At 36.8% G+C, this 23,939-nt stretch overlaps 1 protein-coding gene across 6 annotated transcripts in view; it reads right to left on the reverse strand.

Moving 5' to 3' along the window:
- gria3b (glutamate receptor, ionotropic, AMPA 3b) overlaps positions 1 to 23,939 on the reverse strand; it is a 130,530-nt gene that overhangs the window by 90,843 nt on the left and 15,748 nt on the right. For all 6 annotated transcript variants that reach the window (XR_006925804.1, XM_046849229.1, XM_046849226.1 and 3 more), the window contains exon 3: positions 283 to 522. Coding sequence is in view for 5 of the 6 variants with exons in the window: in XM_046849229.1 (XP_046705185.1) it covers positions 283 to 522 (240 nt within the window). In the remaining variant the exon portion in view is untranslated. The remainder of the gene's footprint in view (positions 1 to 282; positions 523 to 23,939) is intronic.

Consider the following 23,939-nt stretch of genomic DNA (forward strand, 5'->3'; position numbering starts at 1 on the left):
TTGGGGTTGCATCTTTGGTATTGTACAGTAAATATATAATTGTCTTTGGTTGGCTTGTAACATTGCAACAACACAATGAAAACAATGTATTACAACTATCATGACAAGCACAGGACATTTGTTGATTTTACAAAATTATTTAAAACATTTAGGTTCGGCTGGAATTACTTTGTAATTAAAGATACAGTTAGGTGACACAAATCTTTACTTGCTGTTACTTGCCATTGTTTGATTATACCGATTTCCGACAGATCTTTGAAAAGTTAAGAACCAAACACTCACCTCTATCTGTGTCGTACAGGTACACAAACTTCTCCCACCTATAATAGGTCAGGAGACTAAGAACAGCCCCTTTTAGGGGCGGGCGCATCTGGATGACAAATTGGACGTCAGAGTCGATTGGGTAACTGGGAGTAATGAAGGAAGTATGGAGGGCACCACAGAAGGAGGTCAGCGTGTTCATGGACTTCTTGTCGTAGAAGCCGAAGATGGCGTACACTCCTCTGGAGAACTGAGAGCAGACTGCAATCAGGGCAAGGTGAGAGAGAGAGAGAGAGAGAGAGAGAGAGAGAGGGAGAGGGAGAGAGGGAGGGGGGGTGTGGACAGAAAGCGTTAGAGTTCTTTTCATAATGAAATGCAAGTGAGCACTGGAGTCAAATGACATTTGGTCTTATAATTATCCGAATTAATCTGCCTCTTTATTGTCAATGTTACTGATTGCATGAACATGGAAGAGGAACTACTTCTAAACTACTACTAAAGCTAAGTACAAGTATTTTGCTCTCCCATGGCAAAAATGAGATTATTGTCTGATCAACTGTTTCTAATCCTTGCAAGACACTTGAAGCAAATGAATGCAATTATGCACATCTCTTTGAAATGGTACCCGATTTGACACTCCAATTCTTAATGGTTTGTTGACTGCTTTGGTTCATTGGAGTAATTTAGCCTGAAGCATTTGTTATAAAATTCAGAAATGTATTCATCTGTACTTCCAAAGCCACTATAAATAAAATGAGGCCTGGCACAATCTGACACAAAGTTCAAAGAAAGATGACAGTGTACTTGGATTGCGAAAAGAACAAAAAGAAAAGAAAAGAATAGCAAAACACCCACTCTGACCTTGCGCATGGTTCATTAGCTTATCGGAATCTTGATGAATCTACAGTTTCGAGGCCATGTTGGCAGCTCTGCTGTGTTGCTGATGACTTGCTCAGGTCCACTACACTGTTAGTTCCACCTTTGAAGCTTTGTCTCTGACAGACTGCTGCTTCCCCAGTGTGAGGTGTACACATACATGCTGATATATCACTTGCCTTTGTGTGTGCTAACAGTCCTACATTAGTGGCAGGCTGAGAGCAGCGGGTGCATGTGTGTCTGTGTGTGTCTGTGTGTGTGGGTGTGTATGTGTGCGTGCAGCAGCTCACTCCTCGAGGCGTTTCTGACAGTGCCTCAGTGCTTTTACCTCAGTTTACTCATAATTGGGGCCAGTACTGGCATAGCCTCTTTCCCAAGAGGAGGATTGTCGACTGACTCCATCCCTTCAGCTGTTCTGGACTTATTAGACTAGCCTTTGAACAAGTGCATGCTAGTCCGATAAATATGTCTCTGCTTGCTTGCTGCCTTGCTGCTCTGATTGAAAGCTCTTTTTTGTACTTGCTTGCCTTTCCCACTGACCATCTGGACACTCCCTTAAGCTTACATGCTCTTGAGGTTTCGAATGCTTCTCTCTTTTCAAATGCCTCCCTGTTCAGATTGTATTAGACCACAGACCACAGCAGTTCTGGAGGTTGACTAGACATTGATGTTTACTGTTACCATTGAGCATTGAGCAGGAAGCCATGCCAAAACAATTCCTTTGCACTTGCTGTCATTCATTTTTGTAACTCGGGGGTAGATTGAAATAAATGTCCATTGGAAAGAAAAGACAGTCAAAGGCTTATTACAAAATCCAGATTCTTGGCTTACTGTTTTTCATATTATATTATAAATTAGATTTATTATGGTGTCACGGTTAATCGGTTATGGTGTATGATCGCAGGGTTATTATAAAGAATAAAATGCATGCCACATTCCACTTCAGACAATCTTTAAGGTCCTAATGGCATGAGACCACATTTTTCAAGCTGGACAGTTTTATGCATAAAGTGTGAGTTGTAGCGTTTACACAAGCAAATTTGGTACAGTATTTAAGGAACTCTCATGGGTTGTGTAAAAAAAAGTGCATATTTAACTCCTGCTTTTGTGAAAAATATTTGTTTCATAGGAATGCCATCAAGTACAGAAAGATGATACATGACAAAAACAAGCAATAATAAATCCACAATATAATTAAGACAAAATGCAGCTCAGACCAGGACAACTCTCTGCAGACCATTCACTTAGAGGGACACCTGCCACATTCACTTCCTACTTTTCTAAATGTGCACCTAAAAGGTATGAGGGATTTGTAATCAAGACACTTTGCTACCAATAAAACACACAAAACATTTAAACACAGCAGTGTCACTATAAGTGTGTGGTGTTCACAACCTCCTGGAGGCAGAAGCTTCACATTTTTTCGTTTATTTTAATGGCAAATATTCAACTCATTTGATTCTGGTTCGCCGTTTATGTACTGTAGTTTGGCATCAGATTTTTGACTTTCAGGTGCTGATACATTGTTAAAAATGGTTTTATTGGCAAAAATGAAAGTAAAAATGACTTCTACCTTTGAGGAAACCTTTTACTTGAAATTTTATCTATAAAGTTTGCCTTTTATGGAGTTGAGTGAGTGTTGCCAATCTGTTCTATACTGTACATGTTTCTGGCAATACACAGGTGATTGACATTCATCAACACAGGTATGTGAGCATAAAGCATTTCTTTTGCATTTGTAAATAGAGCACTCGCTTGACAACACAGTTTTATAGCTTGATAAACAAATCACAATGCAAAAGATTTTATTGTAAATTTGTTCTCAAAAATATATTTTGGCCTGGACTACCTGCGGAGGTTTTTCACTTGTGGAGGTGGGGTAATAATTACCCGAGTATCTCTAAGTTTTTAGTCCTGTCCAACTCTGTGAAGCCAAAAAGTTTCTTCATGTCACCTAAAAACTTTTATATCTATAATAAGATTACACCCATTCCAATAAAATAACCAGCAGAAATGATCCTAGATATTATCCTGTATATCCTGTAAGAAAAGTGTCATGCAAATTTTTATTCATTATAAAAACACTCCAGGAACCACTCTTTTTATATCTTCTTGTGCCAAAACCAAAAGGATGCCAAATACTGACTGAGTATTTTGTGCAGAAGAATAAAATATAGAATATGTTCAAAGGGACCTGCAGAGAACGGTGTCTCCAGGGGTTTCATTTTAGCTCCTAGCAAAGGTTTAACCTACATACATGTTACGGTTATGTGATCTACTAATGATCAAACACATCTTGCATGGGCACACTCTCTTTTTTTTTGGGTGTAACAATCATTCATGCATCAAGAAGATACTCCAATCTCTATTTTTATTCAGAGATTGCTTATTATGTATGAATCAATCAAAAATAACTTTCAGAAAGAAAAACAATTATTGGGTTTGATACTGAATTTTCCTTTTGTGATGCATTTCTGCATTGTGGTGCACTTCCTGCATACAGGTTACAATGAAGGTAAAACCGCGTTGTTGAAATGATACGTCATTAGATGTAACCATGTACCATAGACAGACTTTCAGCCCGATCGAACGTAATCACAGGTCCATACACTGTCGGCGTCTCTCGTCTGCACAATCATACACGGCCCACCACAAAGGGAGCACACAGCTGGAAATGTCAGGGCTGATTACCAGGCTTTTCCAGTCTCTTATCTCCTTCCTTTCTTGCTTTCTTTTTTCATGACTCTCAGTTTATCTCCTATGTCCTGTCGCTCTTGAATTCCATCAGTAATTTTTTTTGCTCTCTCTGGAGCACTGAAACAATGTGTGAGCAAAGTCACAAGTGCTTCTGTAGAGGAAGAGAGCAGCTGGCTGGAGAATGGCATTTGCTCTCTTCATGTATAGATGTAAAAAAAAATGCTTTAAACCATTTACTTCAAATGTCAGCAACAAATCTGGCAATCCCCAATTCAACGCAGCAGATACGACCCTTTGAAAGTCATCCAAGGCATTCTCTTAAAACATTTTGAGGAAAGTTAGCTGTCCGTGATTAAAGATGTTCTTTAACACAATAGGTTGGACTATACTCATTATATGACACTGATATTGACACTGGGGGGAAATGCACATGTTGTATAGGCCAAAATAAAAATAATAAAACATATAGTAATGTAATAGAAAAAATATTTATTTTGGGTGTTTTTATTGTTTTCAACCAATAATGTCCAATTGAAATGTCAGATTAGCCAACATAGTACATTTTATAGCCTTTAACCTATATTACAAGGATGACTATTAGAATGAAATGTTTATATAAAAAAGTAGCTCTGTGCTGTTGTCAGAATCCAGAATCAAACCCAGGTTGCTAGCATTTCATAACAACTACTACACTAAACCACACGTCTCAATTGTTTTAATTTAATAATATATTTATACTTCAAGTTAGTTACATGTATAAAATAAACTGACCTGTTCGTTTTTGAATCAACTGATATTTAAAATACCGGTAAGGTTTTCTTTTCATTACATAAAAGTAGATTTGAGTGTCACAGTCACAGTCGTCATGGCTGGAAGCCAAATTGCCCATGTTGTCCATGTAGGATTGATGGCATTGATGCCTTTTCTTTGAAAACACTGTGAGAATAGCAAATCTTGGCTGTCTTTGAGCTAATGTATGCAGAAAGAAAATGGTAGACAGTGATATTTTTCCAAGGGTGTTATGCTGCCCTGTGATGCAACATGAGCATAACTGTTATATGATAGTAGGAACTGCTATTTTAATGTGTTACAGGGCAAATTCTTCTCATCTTTGACCCTTATTTCCAAATGTATGACTTGCCTATTGCAGTCCAAGTTTTAAGAGCATTGCTTAATACTTTGTAAAATTGATAGCACTGAGAAATTTGTTGTGTTATATTTTGTCAGTCTTCAGTTCATGTCTCACCCTCTGTCCTATTGGTTCTAAATCTAAAAAAACCAGTGCAGCAGTCCACAGGCAAACTCCCAAGCACAGATGCAGACACATCTCAGATCTTGTCCAGATCTCCGCTTTGACCCCTGCCTCAGCCACTGCTAGAAGGACATGCCACCTCATTGATGCTGGCTCTCCGAGAAGTCAGTGAACCAATGAACCAGCTGTCAGATTTCACACAGCCTCTCACTCAATCTTCTCAGAGACATGCTGTTCCTGTCTGCTTCAGAATCAAGCCTTTTCAATCTATTACCTGGGTTGTTTAAGGAGCTAAAATAAGGACATTCTTTTGGCTAAAGTGTGTATGTGCGTGTGTGTGTGTGTGAACAACAGGAGCTGAAAGAAAAACGGTGGAAACACTTTACATGGACAAAATGATATGGCAAACATCATTTCATTGGCACTTACTAAAAGGTGACTACTGCCAGAACTCATAATGCTTTTACTAGTGACATGATTATGTGGCCTAGAGGCAATAAATAGCTCCAAGCTGAATGTTCAGTTCTTATCAGAATGCAAGGCTAATACTGTATGTTGCATACAGTAACTATCAATTGTCTTGTTAAAGCACATTTTAGCAGTTCAAAGGGTTGTCCTCTGGCTATGATTTTGGGTATGTGCTATGCCACAATATGTGTGCTTTGCATTGTTAGTGGGACAACATCATTTACAGAGATCCTTCCTTTTATTATTTACTCTATAGCCAGTCAACTGGGCATCTGCATAGCTGCATGGTAAAGTCAGGATATTCTTTAAGGCATTGAACAAGACATGTATCCCACAGTTCACTGGTGCCCATTTTCTGTATATATATATATATATATATATATATATATATATATATATATATATATATATATATATATATATATAGTAGGCAGAAAGTGAACATTTTGTCTTCAAAGTTGATGTGTTAGAAGAAGGAAAAATTAGTATGTGTAAGGATTTGAGTGAGTTTGACCAAGTTGTGATGGCTAGACGACTGAAGACTAAAACAGCAGCTCTTGTGGGGTGTTACCAGTCTGCTGTGATCAGTATCTATTAAAAGTGGTCCAAGGAATGAACAGTGGTTAACCGGCAACAGGGTGTGTGGCCAAGGTTCACTGCAATGCAAGTGGGGAGTGAAGGCTGGCCTGTGTAATCCAAGCCAACAGACGAGCAACTGTAACTCAGATTGCTAAAGAAGATATAGGAAGGAATTTACCCTAAATGGAACCTTATGCATATTAGGGTACTGTGCACACACACGCTTAGGGGCAATTTAGAATCATCAATCCATGTGCAATCGTTTTGACCTGAGAAGCCTCATTAGGGAAAACATGTGAAACGCTACACAGATAGCAAAATGAGTTGATAGCATTTTTTTCTGACTTGCTGCTGACACCAATATAACAATACAAACAACACTGTAAGTAAGGTGAGTTATATGCTAAAAAGTATCTTTTATGTACTCAGTGCTACTAGCATTACTGGGGTATGTATATATGCTGACTTTCACTGAGTAAACCACCTGAATAAACTTTAAATTGCAAAACATAATGAAGGGAGAGACAGAAAAACAGTTCTATATAAAAGCAGTTTATCTGATAGATGGTTGTTTTGATTACCAAAACAATTACTACCTCAAGTCTCTGCCATGGTCCTAAGAGCAGAACTGGTGATAAATTTAACATTTTAATGGATCTGCAGAATAAGACATTTTTTTCATACGGGAAATGGAAGATAAAAAAAAAAATCTGCTTTGACTTTGGTACAGTAAGCAAATGTGCTCTGAGTTAATTGATACAGAACAGGACAGGTAGTGTCGCAGATGACAAAAAAAGGAAAGGCAAGCAATTAGTCTGCTGTCTTCACACTTCCAGAAGAGAAAAAAAAGTGCTGTAAAAAAGAAGATTTAACTGATAATATGTTGGTGGGAAGTGGGATAGACAAGGGGCTGTGAATTTATGCTTAAATATTGCAATGAGTGCAGTATTTCTAGCTGCATTATGGTTTGAGTGTGTGTGTGTGTGTGTGTGTGTGTGTGTGTGTGTGTGTGTGTGTGTGTGCATGTTGGTGCATGTGTTTAATGCAGTGTTTTTAAGTGAATGGCTATTTCACAGTAATTTATTCAGAAAAACTTGATATGATTTTGACTGTTGTAGTCCTACAAAAACACAGTACAATCGCCCAAACCATAATAACCCCAATCTTTTTATACCTACACTGCCTACCTGTTAAGTTTAGAATTGACTACAAACTATTGCTAAATACTTACAAAACACTAAATAGTTTAGCTCCCATGTATCTATCCAGTCTTCTAAAACGCTACAATCTGTCACGCTCCATGAGATCTCAAAACTCCAGACTTCTAGCAGTTCCTAGAATAGCAAAGTCCAGTAAAGGTGGTAAAACATTCTCACATTTAGCTCCTAAACTTTGGAATAGTCTTTCTGACAGTGTTCGGGGCTCAGACACACTCGCCCAGTTTAAGTGCAGATTAAAGACGTATCTTTTTAACAAGGCCTACACATAACACACATCACATATCATAACCTTGTGCTACAGTACATCTGATCACATGCACATTATCAACTTGTGCTACGCTAATTCCTCTCCACTGCTTCTCTTTCTCTACCCATCCTGAGGCATCCTGAGGTTGCGCCAGATCCAGTCGTGTCCCACCTCATGAAGATTATGAACCTTTACAGAAGTAGATGCCGACCCCGCTAACATCTCGAACCATCTAGAGACGTACCAGCACCATTTGGATTTCACCTCATGTAGAGTTTGGACATTGGACTTCTTTGAATGTTTAAAGGCTCTGGCATGGAGAAGCTGGTGTTGGATCTATGATGATCTCAAATGTTGATCTATTTTAATGCGTTGCTCAGCAGCTCCTGTTTCCAAAACGACTGCTAACTGTATAAGACTGTAGAAAGGACATTACTTATAATCTTACACTCTGGTGCTCATGTTAGTTCTTACATTCGGGTGTTTTGTATTGTTTTAAAGACTATAATCACACTCTTGATATCACCCAAAGGAGGACAGGGGAACCTGGGTTTGGTTCCTCTCACGGTTTCTTCCTCATAACATCTAAGGAATTTTTCCTTGCCATAGTCACCCAGGCTGCTCATCAGAGATAAATAAACATCATCATCTAAACTCAATCTTAAACTTGACTTGACTAATAATTTACAGCAGTGCTTACCAGGCAGTTGCTGTAATTAATATTTAAAACTTTCATACTTTGACATTTTTACAGCAATGGCTGATTGTACTGTAAATGTAAAATGTAAATGATGTTTTAAAGAAATCAAATAATAAAAATCAAAGAATGTGTTTTGTGTTTACAAAAAGAATGGTTCAATAGCTTTTCGCTGAATTCCCTGGTAGTTATTGGACTGGTCTGGTTTTTATTAAGATTATAATTTGTGTGTGTGTGTGTGTGTGTGTGTGTGTGTGTGTGTGTGTATATATATATATATATATATATATATATATATATATATATATATATATATATATATATATATATGTGTGTGTGTGTGTGTGTGTGTGTGTGTAACTCTCCTTAACAAGAAACATTAGTATCTGAGAAACACCCAAAGTCACCTTTTGCTGTCCTGAATTAATATGGATTTAAGGTCTAGCCTAAATTCATGGCAGGCTCTTGGGGTGAAGCCCTTTATTGAGTTGAGGCAGCACACGCATGCAAATATCGCTGTCATTCCTTCATACTCTCAGCTGAAGAACACATCTGAAGGACATTCGTACTGAGTTTTACGAAAGGGTTTGATGCATGTACGGCTTATGAAATACTGTAATTGGATTTCCAGACAGCTGTTGACAAAGTCTCCTATGAGCACCTAATCCCTAATCAGCAGTGCCGAGCTGGAGCATGTTCCTGGAGCTGAATAGAAAGCAAACCTAAACAAGTAAGAGGTGGCAGCCAGAAAATGGCAAGACATAAGCCCATGTTTATCACATTAAGTGAAAAATTTCTCATTAAAATAAGCCTGATCCAGAATCATCTGTTGTCCTTCACGACCTCAACGGTAACTAAAGCACTGTATAGACCTTGTCTATCTGGGTAAGCAGAAATGGCAAAAGTACACACATACTTAACTCAAATCAAAGTACAGATACTCATGTTTTAAAAGACTCTGGTAAAAGTTAAAGTACTGAGTACACTTTTTCACTCATTTTAAAGTAAAGAAGTATGGGCTCTGACATGTACTTAACTGTTTTAGGGTCACGCTGGTAACTGGACCTCACATCAGCAATAGATTAATACAAAAGAATAAGAAATTGTGTTGCCTTATAAATGTCCAGGCTGAACAACCACTAAATAGAACACAAGCAGAGAAAAGATGATGATCAGGAGATCAGGCTAGTCTACGTCTATGGTGCGTGAAAGCCAGGAAATGATACCCCAGTGGTAGATTGAAAAAAAAAAAAACGTGCAATGACAAGAAATAGGTTAATGGGCTAAAAGCAGCGTGCAATGAGCCGAAAAAATATTGATTAATATAACATTTATATAAAAATACATTAAGACTGAAGTAACGAGCCTAGTTTGAAGGAAAAGGAACAAATATTTGTGTAAAAACTTTCTTGAGTGAAAGTAAAAAGTAAAGTACTGATATCAGAAAAATGTACTTGAATACAGTAACAAAGTTACTTAGACTTTATTACTTCCCATTTCTGCTGGAAAGCCATTTGGAGTAAAACCTTGGTGATAATGTACTTCTATGCTTAATTAGAATAATATGCAATGTGTTTCTATTATTTTGTAATAATCCTGCTAATTCCAAAAGTATTTTAAAAGAGGTAGATATGCAATAAATATGACAATTTATGGGTGAAGGAGATACTTATGAAATGCTGAGGGGAAACATTTCTATCCCAGATTGAATTATAGAGTAAATATCACTAGCAATATTAATTGTAATGTTCACAAAAAAAGCCCCAGACATAGTAAATATTCATATTACACAAAATATACACCATTCACCATAAAGTTCATGATTTTTTTTTTCTATTCATGTAATAACCAATTTCAGCCCCTCTGCTGCAAGTCTTTGTGGGAGTCTACCTGTGGAGAAAACTATCTATATGCAGTGCAGCTAATACCATGATTACCATGATTTTCTAAGCAGTCATGGCAGTACATGCTAAGTGGTATTAATAAACATCATTGCCATTACCGATTGTAACACTTGGCCTCTATTACTTTCAGGACAAATCGGTTTACCTTGTAGAGCATAAATGTTTAGAGTACCTAACATTACTATAAACATATATGTATTAAAGCTATTTTTACCTACTAAACAGACAAATAGTGGACACCTGCCTATAAGATTTGTATGTGCCTTTTGAACATTCCATGGCACAGTTATATACCATTTGCTTTTTGAATAACTCAAACTGTTTTGGGAAGATGATCCACTAGATTATGGAGTGTGGTTAACTGAGCATTCCATTTCACATTTTGTCCCCATTTGCTTCTGGAAAGATGTTCCACTAGATTTTAGAGTGTAGTTGTAGAGAGGTCATTCAGTGTTAGTAAACTCTAAGGTTTTCGGTGTTTGGATTTCCATGTTGAATGAAGTCTTGTATGACTGCACGTGCCATTTTTGTGGACTAGAAGCTATTGAAAAACCCTAATTTTTCTACTTCATACTCAGAAAAACCTGCCATCCTTGGTGGCATAAACTATACACAGATTATATAGAAAAAATATTGCAGCAGATGCATAGACGCAGATGAAATATGTACAAGTACTGACATACCTTGTCTATAGTCCCAGTCTCTGGATGCCGTCATGATTACAAATTACTTGAGTTCCAATCCTTTATTGTTATTCTATAAGTAATTAATGTTTACATGGTTGTAAATCATTTTTACTGAACCTTGAAACGTATTGACTATTGACTTCAGTGTTAGAGTCAATGTATACTGCGTGCCAAAAATTGCTTTAGACATGAAATGTATTGTAAAGAGGCAGCAGTCAGGCATAAAGGAGGCATCTCTTGGTCACTTGGACATATGCTGTCCTTAACATAGACATTTTGGCATGTAGAGAAAGCAGCGTATGAACTTCTGCATAACACAACAGACTCCATAGAGCATGAGCTGTAAAGAACCAAGATCCCTAACAGAGCAAGATCTTAAGGGAATATTTAAGGAGGGCATTTTTAAATAGTCTATTCTCCTCCGAGTAGCCAAGTTGCAGTCTTGGAGAGGCCATTTTTTTTAAAGGGAGAGCTGCAAGCCATGGGTGGCGTGTTTCTCGGCTGGGTTCAGCACTATATAGAATGAAACAATGGCAAGCTCAGAAATAACAGCACTCAGTCTTCCCCCGCTCTCTCATGCTCTCACCCTCCCTTACTCATTCTGCATTCGGAGAGCCGGATCGCTCACATCACCCACGTAGCCATCCATTGCACCCTCCTCCACAGCACCTCAGATAACCTATTTGTGAGTAGATGGGTTTCAGCTGGCCTAAATGAAAAGCTTGTGAGCCTTCGGTGAATCGCTTCTGTCTGTGTTGAATCGAGAAAGGTTATAATTCGACATCTTTATTACCTTTGAAAAATATAACTGTTCCATGAGTAATATGTGCATTGCATAATAATGATACAGCTTACAGATTCTGAAACACAGTCTGGATGATATTTTAAGATAGCTGATAGTCCATAGATGTATTCACTGCAGCTTTGATTTAATGACATACCAGTATTCATAACTGATGGTGAAAGATATCTCTGTACAGAAATAAAGTGTATTGTTTGATTATGGGTGTAAAATTTCAAATTAACCAAGGACTGTTTTTGAGATTTTCTGCTCAGAACAACCAAATACAGTATGGGTGGGAGAGTGTGGGTGCTTTAACCCTGAAGCCAGTTTTTTTGTTTTTTTAAAACACACTCCTCCTCTCAGCTTCTTTCTCTCACACATTCTCACTATCACACATGCTCTCTCTCTCTCTCTCTCTCTCTCTCTCTCTTTTTAAAGCACAAGAAATCCACTTTCCTATTTCATCTTCCAGAAGCCCTCACCACGAATGTATAATGTGGGAGGAAAGCGGGGGAGTGCTAGCCTACTTTATCACAGACTAAGGCATGCCAGCTCTTCATCACGATGCCTGTGTATCTGAAGGCAGCTTGGCATTTCTTAGGTCTCATACTGCTGTTGGACTGGAGATACTACTTCTCGGAATGGTCCTTGGAGCCAAAACGCAACTGAATGTGTCACAATTGAGAAGCTAGACGGTTGTCCATGGGCATCTGGTCAGAGCCAAGGGGGGCTGTTCCTGTCTTATTTGGTCGCTGCCATGTGTCATCATCTGCCAAAGCTGCATGTGTGTAAATGCCTCAATGCAGATTTCTCAACCGGGAGCCTGTTTGGTCTGCTGTGGCAACTTGATCTCATTAGAACTAATCACAAGAGATCCAACAAAGCAAGAAAGATTGTGCAATAATGAGGTCATAAGAAATGTTATGCTCACAAAACCAATGAACTTGTAATAGGTTACACAAAAGACATCAGTGAAACAATACCAATGGGCTGCTGGGAAAGCAAGAAGGTGGGGGTGAGCAAAAAGCTGACACATTAAGACAAAGAAAGAGAACTGTGGGTGAAGCGAGAATAGACCGTGAGAGTAAAGATAAAACAGAGGTCAGGTAAGTAATGGAAGTAGAAACAAAAATCCCAAAGGGATGCTTCCCGGTTAAACCACTCATGGCTACCAGTGGGGAAAAATATGAAGAAAGGGCACAAGCATGTCTGCAGCTAAATTATAAATCAACATTTGAATCTATATGGAACGTTAGGAACATATACTTTTAACCTTTGCCACAAAAGTCAGTACCTACAACAAAACACCACAGATTCGTATATAAACAGAACAAATTTCAGCATATCTCTTTTCATTTTTTTGTTGCCTTGATGTCCTCTTTTTATATCACACATCCAAAAACCAAGCAGTGCAAAACAAGGCACCCAAAGGTGTATTTGCAAAAAACCCCAAACAAACAAAAAAAAAAACCAATCCAGCATAGCAGTGGTTCTACTGTACTATAATGAAAGGAAAAAATAAAAAAGAGAAAGCCACCTGATGTGAACATTTTAAAATATCCTGAGCGGTCACGTGTGTACACCCACTTGGGACCTCCCCAAAGAATCCGCCCACCGCTGTCTATGCCTGTGTATGAGCTGTCACAGACGACTGCTCAAAGCACTTCTAGAGGAACTGCCTGAGAACACATGAGAGGAGAGCAGACAGCATGCTACCTGCACAAGTGTTCATAACCACATGTCCTGTCCAGTGATAGACGTGTGCAACAATATGAAAGTCTTTATGACTGGAAGCAGCTCGACGGCTTCACAAATCCATTCATTCAATGGTGCGGAGAAAATCAATTGGATGTTGAAAGAAACAGAAGGTAGAGCTGATGTATGGGCTATACAAGAAAGGCAGTCGATAATAAGCAGCAGGATGGGGGGGTGATGCTGGATTTCACTGCAAGCTCATAAAAAATACATTTTGTTTTCTTATGGATCATGTTTAGGTGGTGCATCTTGATCAATTGTTCCGGGCTATCTGAAACTCAGTCAGCGATCAATGGCAAATTATGTTATCTACATGGAAAATACAACATTAACACATTGTGCCATACCAGTCTCAGTTATTTCAGCTAGCAGGATTGTGGTTATTTTATTTTCAAAACACTTGAATTGTTCAAATCTTCTTTGCAAATTATTTAAATTATTTAGATGAGGAAACACTTGCTCCTTTAAACAAAAAGAGGACAAAACAGTATTCGTATATATATCTCATATATACATATATGCTAACAAATTGTTGACTTCTTGTTAAGGACACAATGGGTTACATTAGAAATTTTGTATTTTTTAAATAGTCATTCCCTGTAGTCTGTATTAATGCACTGAAATAGTAGGCTAAATAAAAATTTGTCAACCCTTGTATGCATACATGGAAATAGCAGGATTGCTCCTGATTTCTACTTTTTTTAAGTGTATTAAGTATTTGTTAGCCAAAATAATAATCCATCCACATAATCATTTCAAATTGCTGTGTGTCTGATGTATAGGTGCAGTGGCTTGCGTTGTATGGAAGCACAATGCACGATATCATGTAAATACAAGCCAAGAGATTCAGTTAAAGTTTACATCAAATATTAGAATGAAGGAAGAAACGTGATCTTAGTGATACAATGTTAACCATTATAGCTGATGAATATTGGGCTGGGTTGAATATTTCAGAAATGGCAGAACTTCTTGGATTTTTCATGCACAACAGTCAATAGAGGATAGACAGTACAGTGTTAGAAACAAAAACAGCAAGAGGAAAAAAGAGTCACCCAGTGAGAGGCGGTTCTGCAGCAAAAAGACACTGTTGATGAGAGATATCAGAGGAGAATGGCCAGACTGATTCGAACTGACAGGATGTCTTGAGTAACTCAAATAACTATCCTTTGCAAACAGAAAAGGCAGAGCATTTGATGTCGATGGACTACAACTACAAAAGGCTGGACAGTAGAAGATTGAAAAAAATACTACCTGGTCTTTGTCCAGTCTTCTGCTTTCTTTTCTATTTTCATCTTTGTAAATGAATCAATTCTAGACTCGTTTTAGATTTAAAAGCAACAAGGTATAACAAACAAATATAACAAACAAAGTTTTTTTTAATTCTTTGCAGGCAGAAACATAGTCAAGGTGCCATTAATTTCTCTGGAGCTGCAATTAAAAACCATTTGTGGTGTTTTTACAATCAGACTTACAGCAAGCTATACAAGACCTAGGAATCTATTTAAAGGAAGCATGGCACTATGGCACTCTTTGTAGGCTTGTGTGATATCGAATATTCCAACAACAACAGTTCTCAAAAGCTTGACCCTGAACAATGGAGTGGTCCTTCAGCAGCAGAAAAGGTTGCTAAAAACAATAGCAGATTGTTAAATGCACTGCGAGACACTGTTCTGACCTTGCGAAGGACAATGAAGGCAGTAGAAGGAGCCAAATAACATGCTAGTGGAAGCAGAGTGGAGCTAAAAACACAGTGTGTTTCAGAAATTTTTTGGAATCAAGATATTTACCACAGGAAAGAACTGCAGTTTGTCCGGCATTGGATTGATTGAGACCAGTAAGAAATTGTGAAGGCGTTCTTCAAAAGGGAATGAGGAAAAGCAAAGTAGGTGGTAGAGGACCTTAAATGAGTAGTCTTTACACATATGCTTTTTCTAAGAGCAGTTTTTTCTAATAGGCCAATGTTCAAGAATAAATATAAGCAAGCAAAGATAAGCTGTTCCCAAGGTGCTCTTTTTTTTATTTACTGATGAATAGACATCAATAACAAGTCAGTTTATTTTGTTCGATAGCCAAACCATGCGTGCACCTCTAGATCTGAACTAAAGCAGCCGCAGCTTAGAACCAAGGTTTGTGATGCAGGGCTAAATGAGTTTATATAGGTTTGCAGAGGTACTTGGTTTGAGTTATTTTTCTGTTCAGGGACTATTTGTCTCTTTATATCATCATACTGATAGCATCTTCAATAAGGCCAAAGACTCCAGTCATTTTATGACTTAGTGATGGTTGCCTCTGATTTAAAGGAAACATGCAAGAACACAGTGTCGCAGGGAAAAAAAAAAAAAACTGACAACAAATATGCATCATTAAAAGGCTGTCAATGCATCCTGTTTTGTCTCAAAATGCCCAGTGCTGAGGAAATGGCTGCTTATCAAAACACTGCATTGGAGACAGTTTTGAAAGCAGACAGCTTTTTTTTTATCAAACAACATCTGTGGGATTGTCATCGCAAAAGCAAATAGGGCCTTTGACAGTAGACTGGTTTCTCATTTCTTAAAGAAACCTCAGAATTCTATTTAATTATTCATTTGAAGATCAGTTTCTGTTTGTTGTACAAGCTATTCCATTTCAACAGACCTTCACTACAATCCATTTTTTGGATTGGGATTATGGGGTTAGATTTTCAAAAGTCCAATACGAAGAATTAACTGGATACAATTGATCTAAAAAGCCAGATGAGTCGGGACTAATGGTATGTATATTCTATACGAACTGGAAAATCACAAGTGTTTGTGAAGTCAAGCATGCATACTGTAAGTCAGGCAGAAAGCTCTTTTTGAATGAGACGCCGCATGAGCAGCAATTTACACGTGTCTTATGATGGGAGAGCTGACTGGTGAGGTGATTTGGACAAAATCAAATTACTGAGAATATTGTTGGAGGGATGAATGTGCATTTTAATTTTTGAACAAAAATAGCATAGTTTAAAAAAAGATTTTTAGTTCTTGGAAAATAATAATAATAATAATTCAGTAGTGATTTCAGCTATGAGTGGCACAGTGGTTAGCAGATGTTTATTTCAACTGACTAGAGGTGGACAAAGTACACAAACCATCGACCAGAAAATCAGCCAATCATATCGGCCAAAAAAATGTGCATCAAATAGTAGCCCACGATTTCTAAATCAGAGAAAAACCCATATTGGCCAACCTCGGTAGTAGATACCAACAAGCAGCAATCAAAACAAACTTAGTTGAGAAAAAAGTAAGATATTTAACTTTGAAATGTAGTGAAGTTAAAGTTAAAGTCTCACCAAATGAAAATACTTCAGTAAAGTACAGATACGTGAAAAAGCTACTTAAGAACAGTAACTAATTATATTTACTTAGTTACTGTCCACCACTGCAACTGACTGTCTGTCCACAAAAACCCATGCATCTCCCATGTCTCTGTTGATTTCCTACAGGTTCTCAGGTTTCCTTTGGACTTTACCTATGCCAATAGATGGACTGTTTAAGGCAAACTGCCCCTGGAGATGTGACTGAAATACATACTAGATAAGATACCAGTCGATCACATAATCATTTACACCTAGTAGCTATTTAGTGTAGAATATCCACCCAATGCCATGTTTTTGGAAGTGGGAGGAAACCAGAGACAGAAACCTGGAATCAGGGTTGATCCAGAGACCCTGGAGTTGTGAACACACAATCCACACCAGGGGAACAAAATCTGATGTCTATTTTTTAACTATATCCTTTAGGGTGTTTTGTACAAACGGTTTAACTTTGCACAACATTATTAGCAAACACGATAATTAGAATTTTATTACTCTTCCATGATGCTGCTGTTTGGTCATTTAATGCTTCATGTTTTGGGATCGTTTTCATTATTTTGCATCATTTTTATATAAATACACACACCCAATATGGAATATGGAAGAAGTTGCTGCTGAAACACTTGCTGAATTATGAATCATGCTGTTGCTTCCTTTAATGTTTTTTTCTTCTTCTTCCAGGTTCTTCCAGTGTCATACTGCCCTTCGAGTTTATGTAAAAGCCTATTACCTCTACCCTTGACTGCTCTTGCCTTGGAAAAAAAACATGTGCATATTAAATGTGCTTGTGTTTGTGCCGTTTAAGCTCCTCCTTCATGACTACCACTTAGCGAAGGTTAGCTAGAGGTCCTTTCTCTCATTTTCAAAAGACTCTTATTGAATCACGAATACGTATGACTTAATAAAGCCACCGCTCAAACAGATTACAACTGATTACTATTAAATGCTAACAACTAAGACTTACCAATGACCGTTTATATTTGGTGTAATATGATGTGGCAGATTCATATCAGCACGCTATGACTAATGTTGTGTTTGACTTTTTTCACTGTATATAGTTTCAAAAGAAATGAAATGATTAGCAATCCACAGGCATCCTCTGTGGACGCCTAGGGAGACCTTACAGGAATTAACACCAGCAGTTAAATGAAAATTCGATTTATTTAACATGCAAACATTTTATTAGACTAAATGATTGCTCTAGTCTTGTCATAAATGTATGCTTTTAGCACTGCACAGACATAAAGAGCTATCTGTATTGTTTAAATGATTAGTGTTTGGTCATTTGGACTGCCGTTATCCTGAAAAAAATGTAACACATTACATTTGTCTTCTATATTTGTCCCGAAATTGGCCTGCCCTCATTTTCAGGGTAGCGTGTCCTGCTTCTGGGTTGCACTGTCAAATAAAATCACTGGTTTTACTTGCTTTTAGAAAGCACTACGAAGTCAAAGTATATTTTCGGCACCTTAGCCCAACACTTAAAATGGCTCTTTCTGTAGACATTAACATGAAAAATGCAAAGAAGTAAATACATATAAAAAATAACCTTCAAACTGTGTTTCAAAGCAGCCAGTGCATCAAGGCCACATACTGTAGGAGTGTAGCAGCAGGAGTGTTACATCAGTGTGTGTGTGTGTGTGTGTGTATGTATTTGTGTGTAGGCAGGGGAAGAGAAGAGGAGGGAGGGGGGGTTGGGAATATTGTGGTGTTCATCCTCTCTGCATCTGCAGCCTTGGAACAGCTGAGCCATGGTGTGACCCAATAACCACACATGTTTGCCCTGAAGGCATTCCTTCTTACTATCTCTGCCTCTGTGAAAAACCATCAAGTTACCAAAATCAAAACACTACCATTTTGTCAGGAGGCAAATCAATAAAATCAATGCATTCTGATTACCTTGGTTATATCTTCCACCCTTCCTTCACTAACCTGAAGGTGAAAAGGCCTTTCATTTAGTTGCATAATAAGGTGCTGACTGGGTCACAATCTTAAAGTGGTCTGATATTTTGCCTTTGAGGCAAGTCAGGGACTAAAATATCAATGTGGCTGGCAATCCAGTAAAAAGCTCAGTCAGACAATACATACCTCGATTTGAATTTTTGTGAGTTTTTTTTTTGCTGGTAACCTCCTTCATATTCTCAGGGTTCTGAACTATACTTTTCCTTATAACCATGGTCCAAAAATACGCTTTTGTCTAACATTTTCTTTCGTTTATCTGCACGTTTTTGAAAAGAAAGCATTTCCTGCAAAACAACACAAATATCCATATTTGTAACAATGTCTAGACTTAAACTTAAAGTGGGCATTTCCTTATACTCAGTCAAACATATGAAAAAAGTTATTTTGCATATATAACCATGATGATCAGGCAGATACTAAGGATGAATGAATGTACAGCTTGAATGTGGCATTTCTATATTTCTTCTATTTATTCTCCATGAGCATATTATCTGACCATGGACCTGGTGCATGCCTTTCCAGCAGCAAAAAATATGAATAATACAAAAATAAAGTAAACATTGTCTCTTAAATGGATCAATATATTTGCAGTCTGTTGGATCCCTATACTGTACGTTTAAAGCTTTAATTTATTAACAATTTATGATACATTTATCAAATTCAAATCAAAATCAAATTTTATTTGTCATATACATATTCATACAGAGTATGGCATATAGTGAAATGCTTTTTACGACTGTCCAAATTAAAATACAATTTAAGGTAAAATAAATAAATAAGTAAAGAATTAAAGTATAAAAAAAAATTAAGTATAATAAAATGTAATCTGTATAAGTATAAATTATATATATACTATATATACTCGCAAAAACAGTATATACTGTAGATGTATATACATATATGAATTAACAGAAGTGATGGATGGATATGTATAACATATGTATATGTTATATGACAGAAGTACAGATTAAAGTGACTCAGTGATGTAATTTATGTTCCTTAAATCGTTATAAAGGTACACTATGCCCATGTTTCAAGATTGAAGTTACATTTCAAAAGATAGAAAGGATGTACTCTCTGTGGAGGATTGTACCACCCCCAATGACAAGGAAAAGGTGAAGTAAAGTCCTGATTTATCTTCATGGTTTTAGCTTATACTTTGTTCTTTTATAAAATATGTCACACATGAAGGTTGTATGAAGTACTATGAAAAGACCATATATTTTTTAAGCGTTGACATTGCTCATGAGATCCATGTTGAAAATGTAATTTGGATGAGGAACGCTGTCTATGCTCATGATGTAATTTCTGTGAAATTTTACTTGTTAGAAGATTTTCAGGTTTCTAATAGCTCTATCCTACATTTCATAGATGTGTAGATGTGAATCACTTTACAAAATGATGCGTTGTGCTTTGCTTCCCACCCGTACATCACTTAATATATTCATGCAAAAAAGATCTTATTATCCATGCCTTTTCTTAGAGAAAGCTTCATTTCAGCCTTTTCAAACATCTTCCCTCTTCCCCAAGGCTTAAGTTAGAGAGTGGAGGTGGACAGAAGTTCTAACTGAGAAACTAAGGGTTAGACTGAGATGCATTTCCAAAAACACATCCCACAGGTAAATGAATCACAACCACCAGAAAGCATTCAGTACTCACAAGATCTATGCACAAGATAAACCTATTCCTTCTGGGCTATGAACAGAAGAACACACACACAAAAAAAACATCTATACATATTCTGTAAGCACATTAAGTGAGCTGTGGGCAAAAATGTATTTTTATTTCTCTAATCTCATCAACTTGAAATTAAATTGCTATTTTGCTATCTGTAGCAACCAGATGCCCAGAGTTATAAGAGGACAACTGAGAGAGGTAAAAAGCTGACAAAACCTTTTCTTACTAATGGTTTGTAAATGAAGAGAGCAAGGCTCAGTCAAAGGAACAAAATGTATGCAGTAGCGTACACAATAGCACATTTAACAGTAGGCAAAATAATCAAAAGAAAAGGCTTAGCTTTACACCAGACACAAATATTTTGTGATACTGTGTAATTATTTGGCATTTGTAGAATATTACCACACATTCAAAAGCCTCTCTACGTGCCTATTAAATAGTAGCTTAATACTAGAAATGAAACATTTGGTTTAAACCTAACATCTAGAAGATATGTTTGTCTTCCATTGAACCCAATGAGAGTGTGAGACTGTTATTCTGACTTTCTGACTAATATTCTCCAGGTTACCTAAAGTAGAAGAATCTACAAACTCATTACTAGCAATGTCTGTTTTTAATTTACCTATGTTTGATGATATAATTATCTCATTAGATAATTGTCATATTTAAAATGAATGTAATTGTTATATTAAACGTCCATACGTTAATCTGTAAAGACTATTTGTAAATCAAACATATAGTAGTTACATTATATTATATTAGTATTTTAATCTGAAAGAGCTGTTATCAGAACTGGCTTTCTTTTTTTTTTTTAGGAATTGATTTATTTGATAAGTCAATAAAAACTGTACTGCACTATGCCCCAAGAAATCATGTAAAACACTGAAAAAAAAATACATACGGGGAGAAATGCCAGGACTGTCAGCATGCACAGTGATTTCCAAGGTTCCTCAACCTCAGCTACATCACTCAAGGTAATAAATGATGTCAGATAGAGAGATTTATCGGTGTATAACTTGCAGATGCAGTTATTACAGTTATTAGGTTTTTTTGTACCGACCCTACATATATATATATATATATATATATATATATATATATATATATATATATATATATATATATATATATACGCGTTACTGTAACGAAGTTACTTTTGACAGTAACTAATACTGTAACGCGTTACTTTTTAAAAATAAAGTAACTCCGTTATCGTTACCGTATGGTGCGTTACCCGTTACTTTTTTAAATGAATGAATTTCGGCTGAAGTGTAGCCTACAGTCTAACCTGTTGACAGCAGAGACGCATTGTAGGATTGGTGAATGAACCACTGTAAACACGAAGAAGACGTGCTGTGGGCGTGTCTCCGTTTATTCAGGTCTGTGCGGCAGTAATGGCGAGTCGAGGCGAGAGCAAGACGAGTTTCTCAAAGTGGAAATATGCTCATTATTTCACTTTAGTTGAGCATAAAGACAAAAACGCTGTGTCTTTCTGGTTCGAAGGTCGTATCTACTGCGATAGCAACACCTCCAGAAACTCCATGCCTCGATGAAGCTAGAAGCTAGAAGCTAACCTGGTGTTCTGTTCTACATTGCTGATAGTTTTCATACTTAAGCTGTGAAAGGAAAATTTTTAAAAAGCTCAACACAACAGCTTTTATGATGCAGAAGCCACTTTAGTTTTTGATTGTGAATATATTATTCAGCTTGTTTTGTTATTTATTTCAGAAATCCTTGTGATATATTTAGTTTGTGCTGGTCTGACTTAAATAAAATAGTGTTTAAAAATTACTTTGTGTTTAAGTCAGTTTTGTGTTTGTATAGACCATAACGCATAAAAGGGCATTAAAGGGAAAATTAAAGAAGGTTTTTTAAAAAAAAATACTAAAAAGTTACTTTTAACAGTAACGCATTACTTTTTGGTGAAAGTAATTAACAAAGTAATTAAGTTACTTTTTGAATGAAGTAACGAGTAACTGTAACTAGTTACTATTTTTTAGTAAATAGCACAACACTGTATCTCTGTCTCTCTTTCTGTCTCTCTCTCTCTTTCTCTCTCTCTCTCTCTCTCTCTCTCTCTCTATATATATATATATATATATATATATATATATATATATATATATATATATATATATATATATTTGTGTGTGTGTTTGTGAGCCTGTGACTTCAGTCCTCGAATAATGATAATTATAGATAATTCTTTAAAAGTTAAAAGTTATGTCCAGAAAACACTTCAAAGTAGCCTTTTAAGTGTATTGGCCTTACTAAATACAAACAAACAAACAAACAAACAAACAAACAAAAACTCAGAAATCCTGTTTAAATATAATAATTTCACACAAAACAATGTAACATCTGAACAATATGTCGTATATATTGTATATTGTATTTTAGTATTTAGTATAATACAACAATATTATATATTTAGCATAAAACAACAATATTGCATCATGATGCTAAATTAGATCAGTGCTTGAGGCCTTGCTAGTAAGAAACATCTTACTAGCAAGTAAGTGTTTGTCTGCTTGCTGGATGTTTTTTTTACTAGCAAGGCCTCAAGCACTGATCTAATTTTGCAGCTAAATTAGATCAGTGCTTGAGGCCTTGCTAGTAAGAAACTTCTAGAAAGCAGACAAACACTGTACATGCATCTGTCGTTGTTTATCCCATGAGCTTCATATCCGCCTACTTATTCATGCTCACATGAAAGTAAAAACCTCCCTCACATATGACATTTTTGTGTCCCATAGGATCCTATTTGCAATGCACTCTCATAGTCTCAACCATATGCCCTATGAACTTTTCTGAGAAGCATTCAAAAAGAAAGAAACTAACATTTCTAATTCTTCTTTTCCAAACTGTACTCATTTAGTATAATTCAATTCAGTTCAGCTTAATTTGTATAACACTTTAAACAATGGACTTTGTCCCAAAGCATGTTTACAGAGATAAATTGGTTATAAAGTTGGAATGTATAGGTTTAGTGCCTATAACTTTCTTACATGGTAATGCCTAATGAGCAAGGCAATGTTAAAACTGTGGAAAAACTCCCTGAGACAATATAAAGAAGAAACCTTGAGAGGAACCAGGCTCAAAAGGGAACCCGTCTGTCCTTTGTATACATGCCTACAGAGTGGTAGCTCAGTGGTTAAGGCTCCGGGTTACTGATCGGAAGGTCAGGTGTTCAAGCCCTAGACTCGCCAAAATGCCACTCTTGGGCGCTTGAGCAAGACCCTTAACCCTCTGGGCTCTATACCATGGCTAGCCCTCCGTTCTGACCTCAGATTCTGAACAAGTTTGGCTATGCGAAGAAAATAATTTTACTGTAATGTATATGTGACAAATAAACATAGCAGGTAAAGACAACTATGCATTTCTACAATTAAGTGCTTTTTTTTTGTTACAGTCAGATATCCTATGCAGACCAATAAAATATGTAACATGGAGTAAATCAATGCAAATACATATTGTAAGTAGGAACATTCAAGCTCACTGTGGAATAAGAGAATGCACTGCAAGCTACTGTAACTGTCA

This window comes from Silurus meridionalis, chromosome 5, assembly GCF_014805685.1.
Source record: "Silurus meridionalis isolate SWU-2019-XX chromosome 5, ASM1480568v1, whole genome shotgun sequence".
NCBI lineage: Eukaryota > Metazoa > Chordata > Actinopteri > Siluriformes > Siluridae > Silurus > Silurus meridionalis.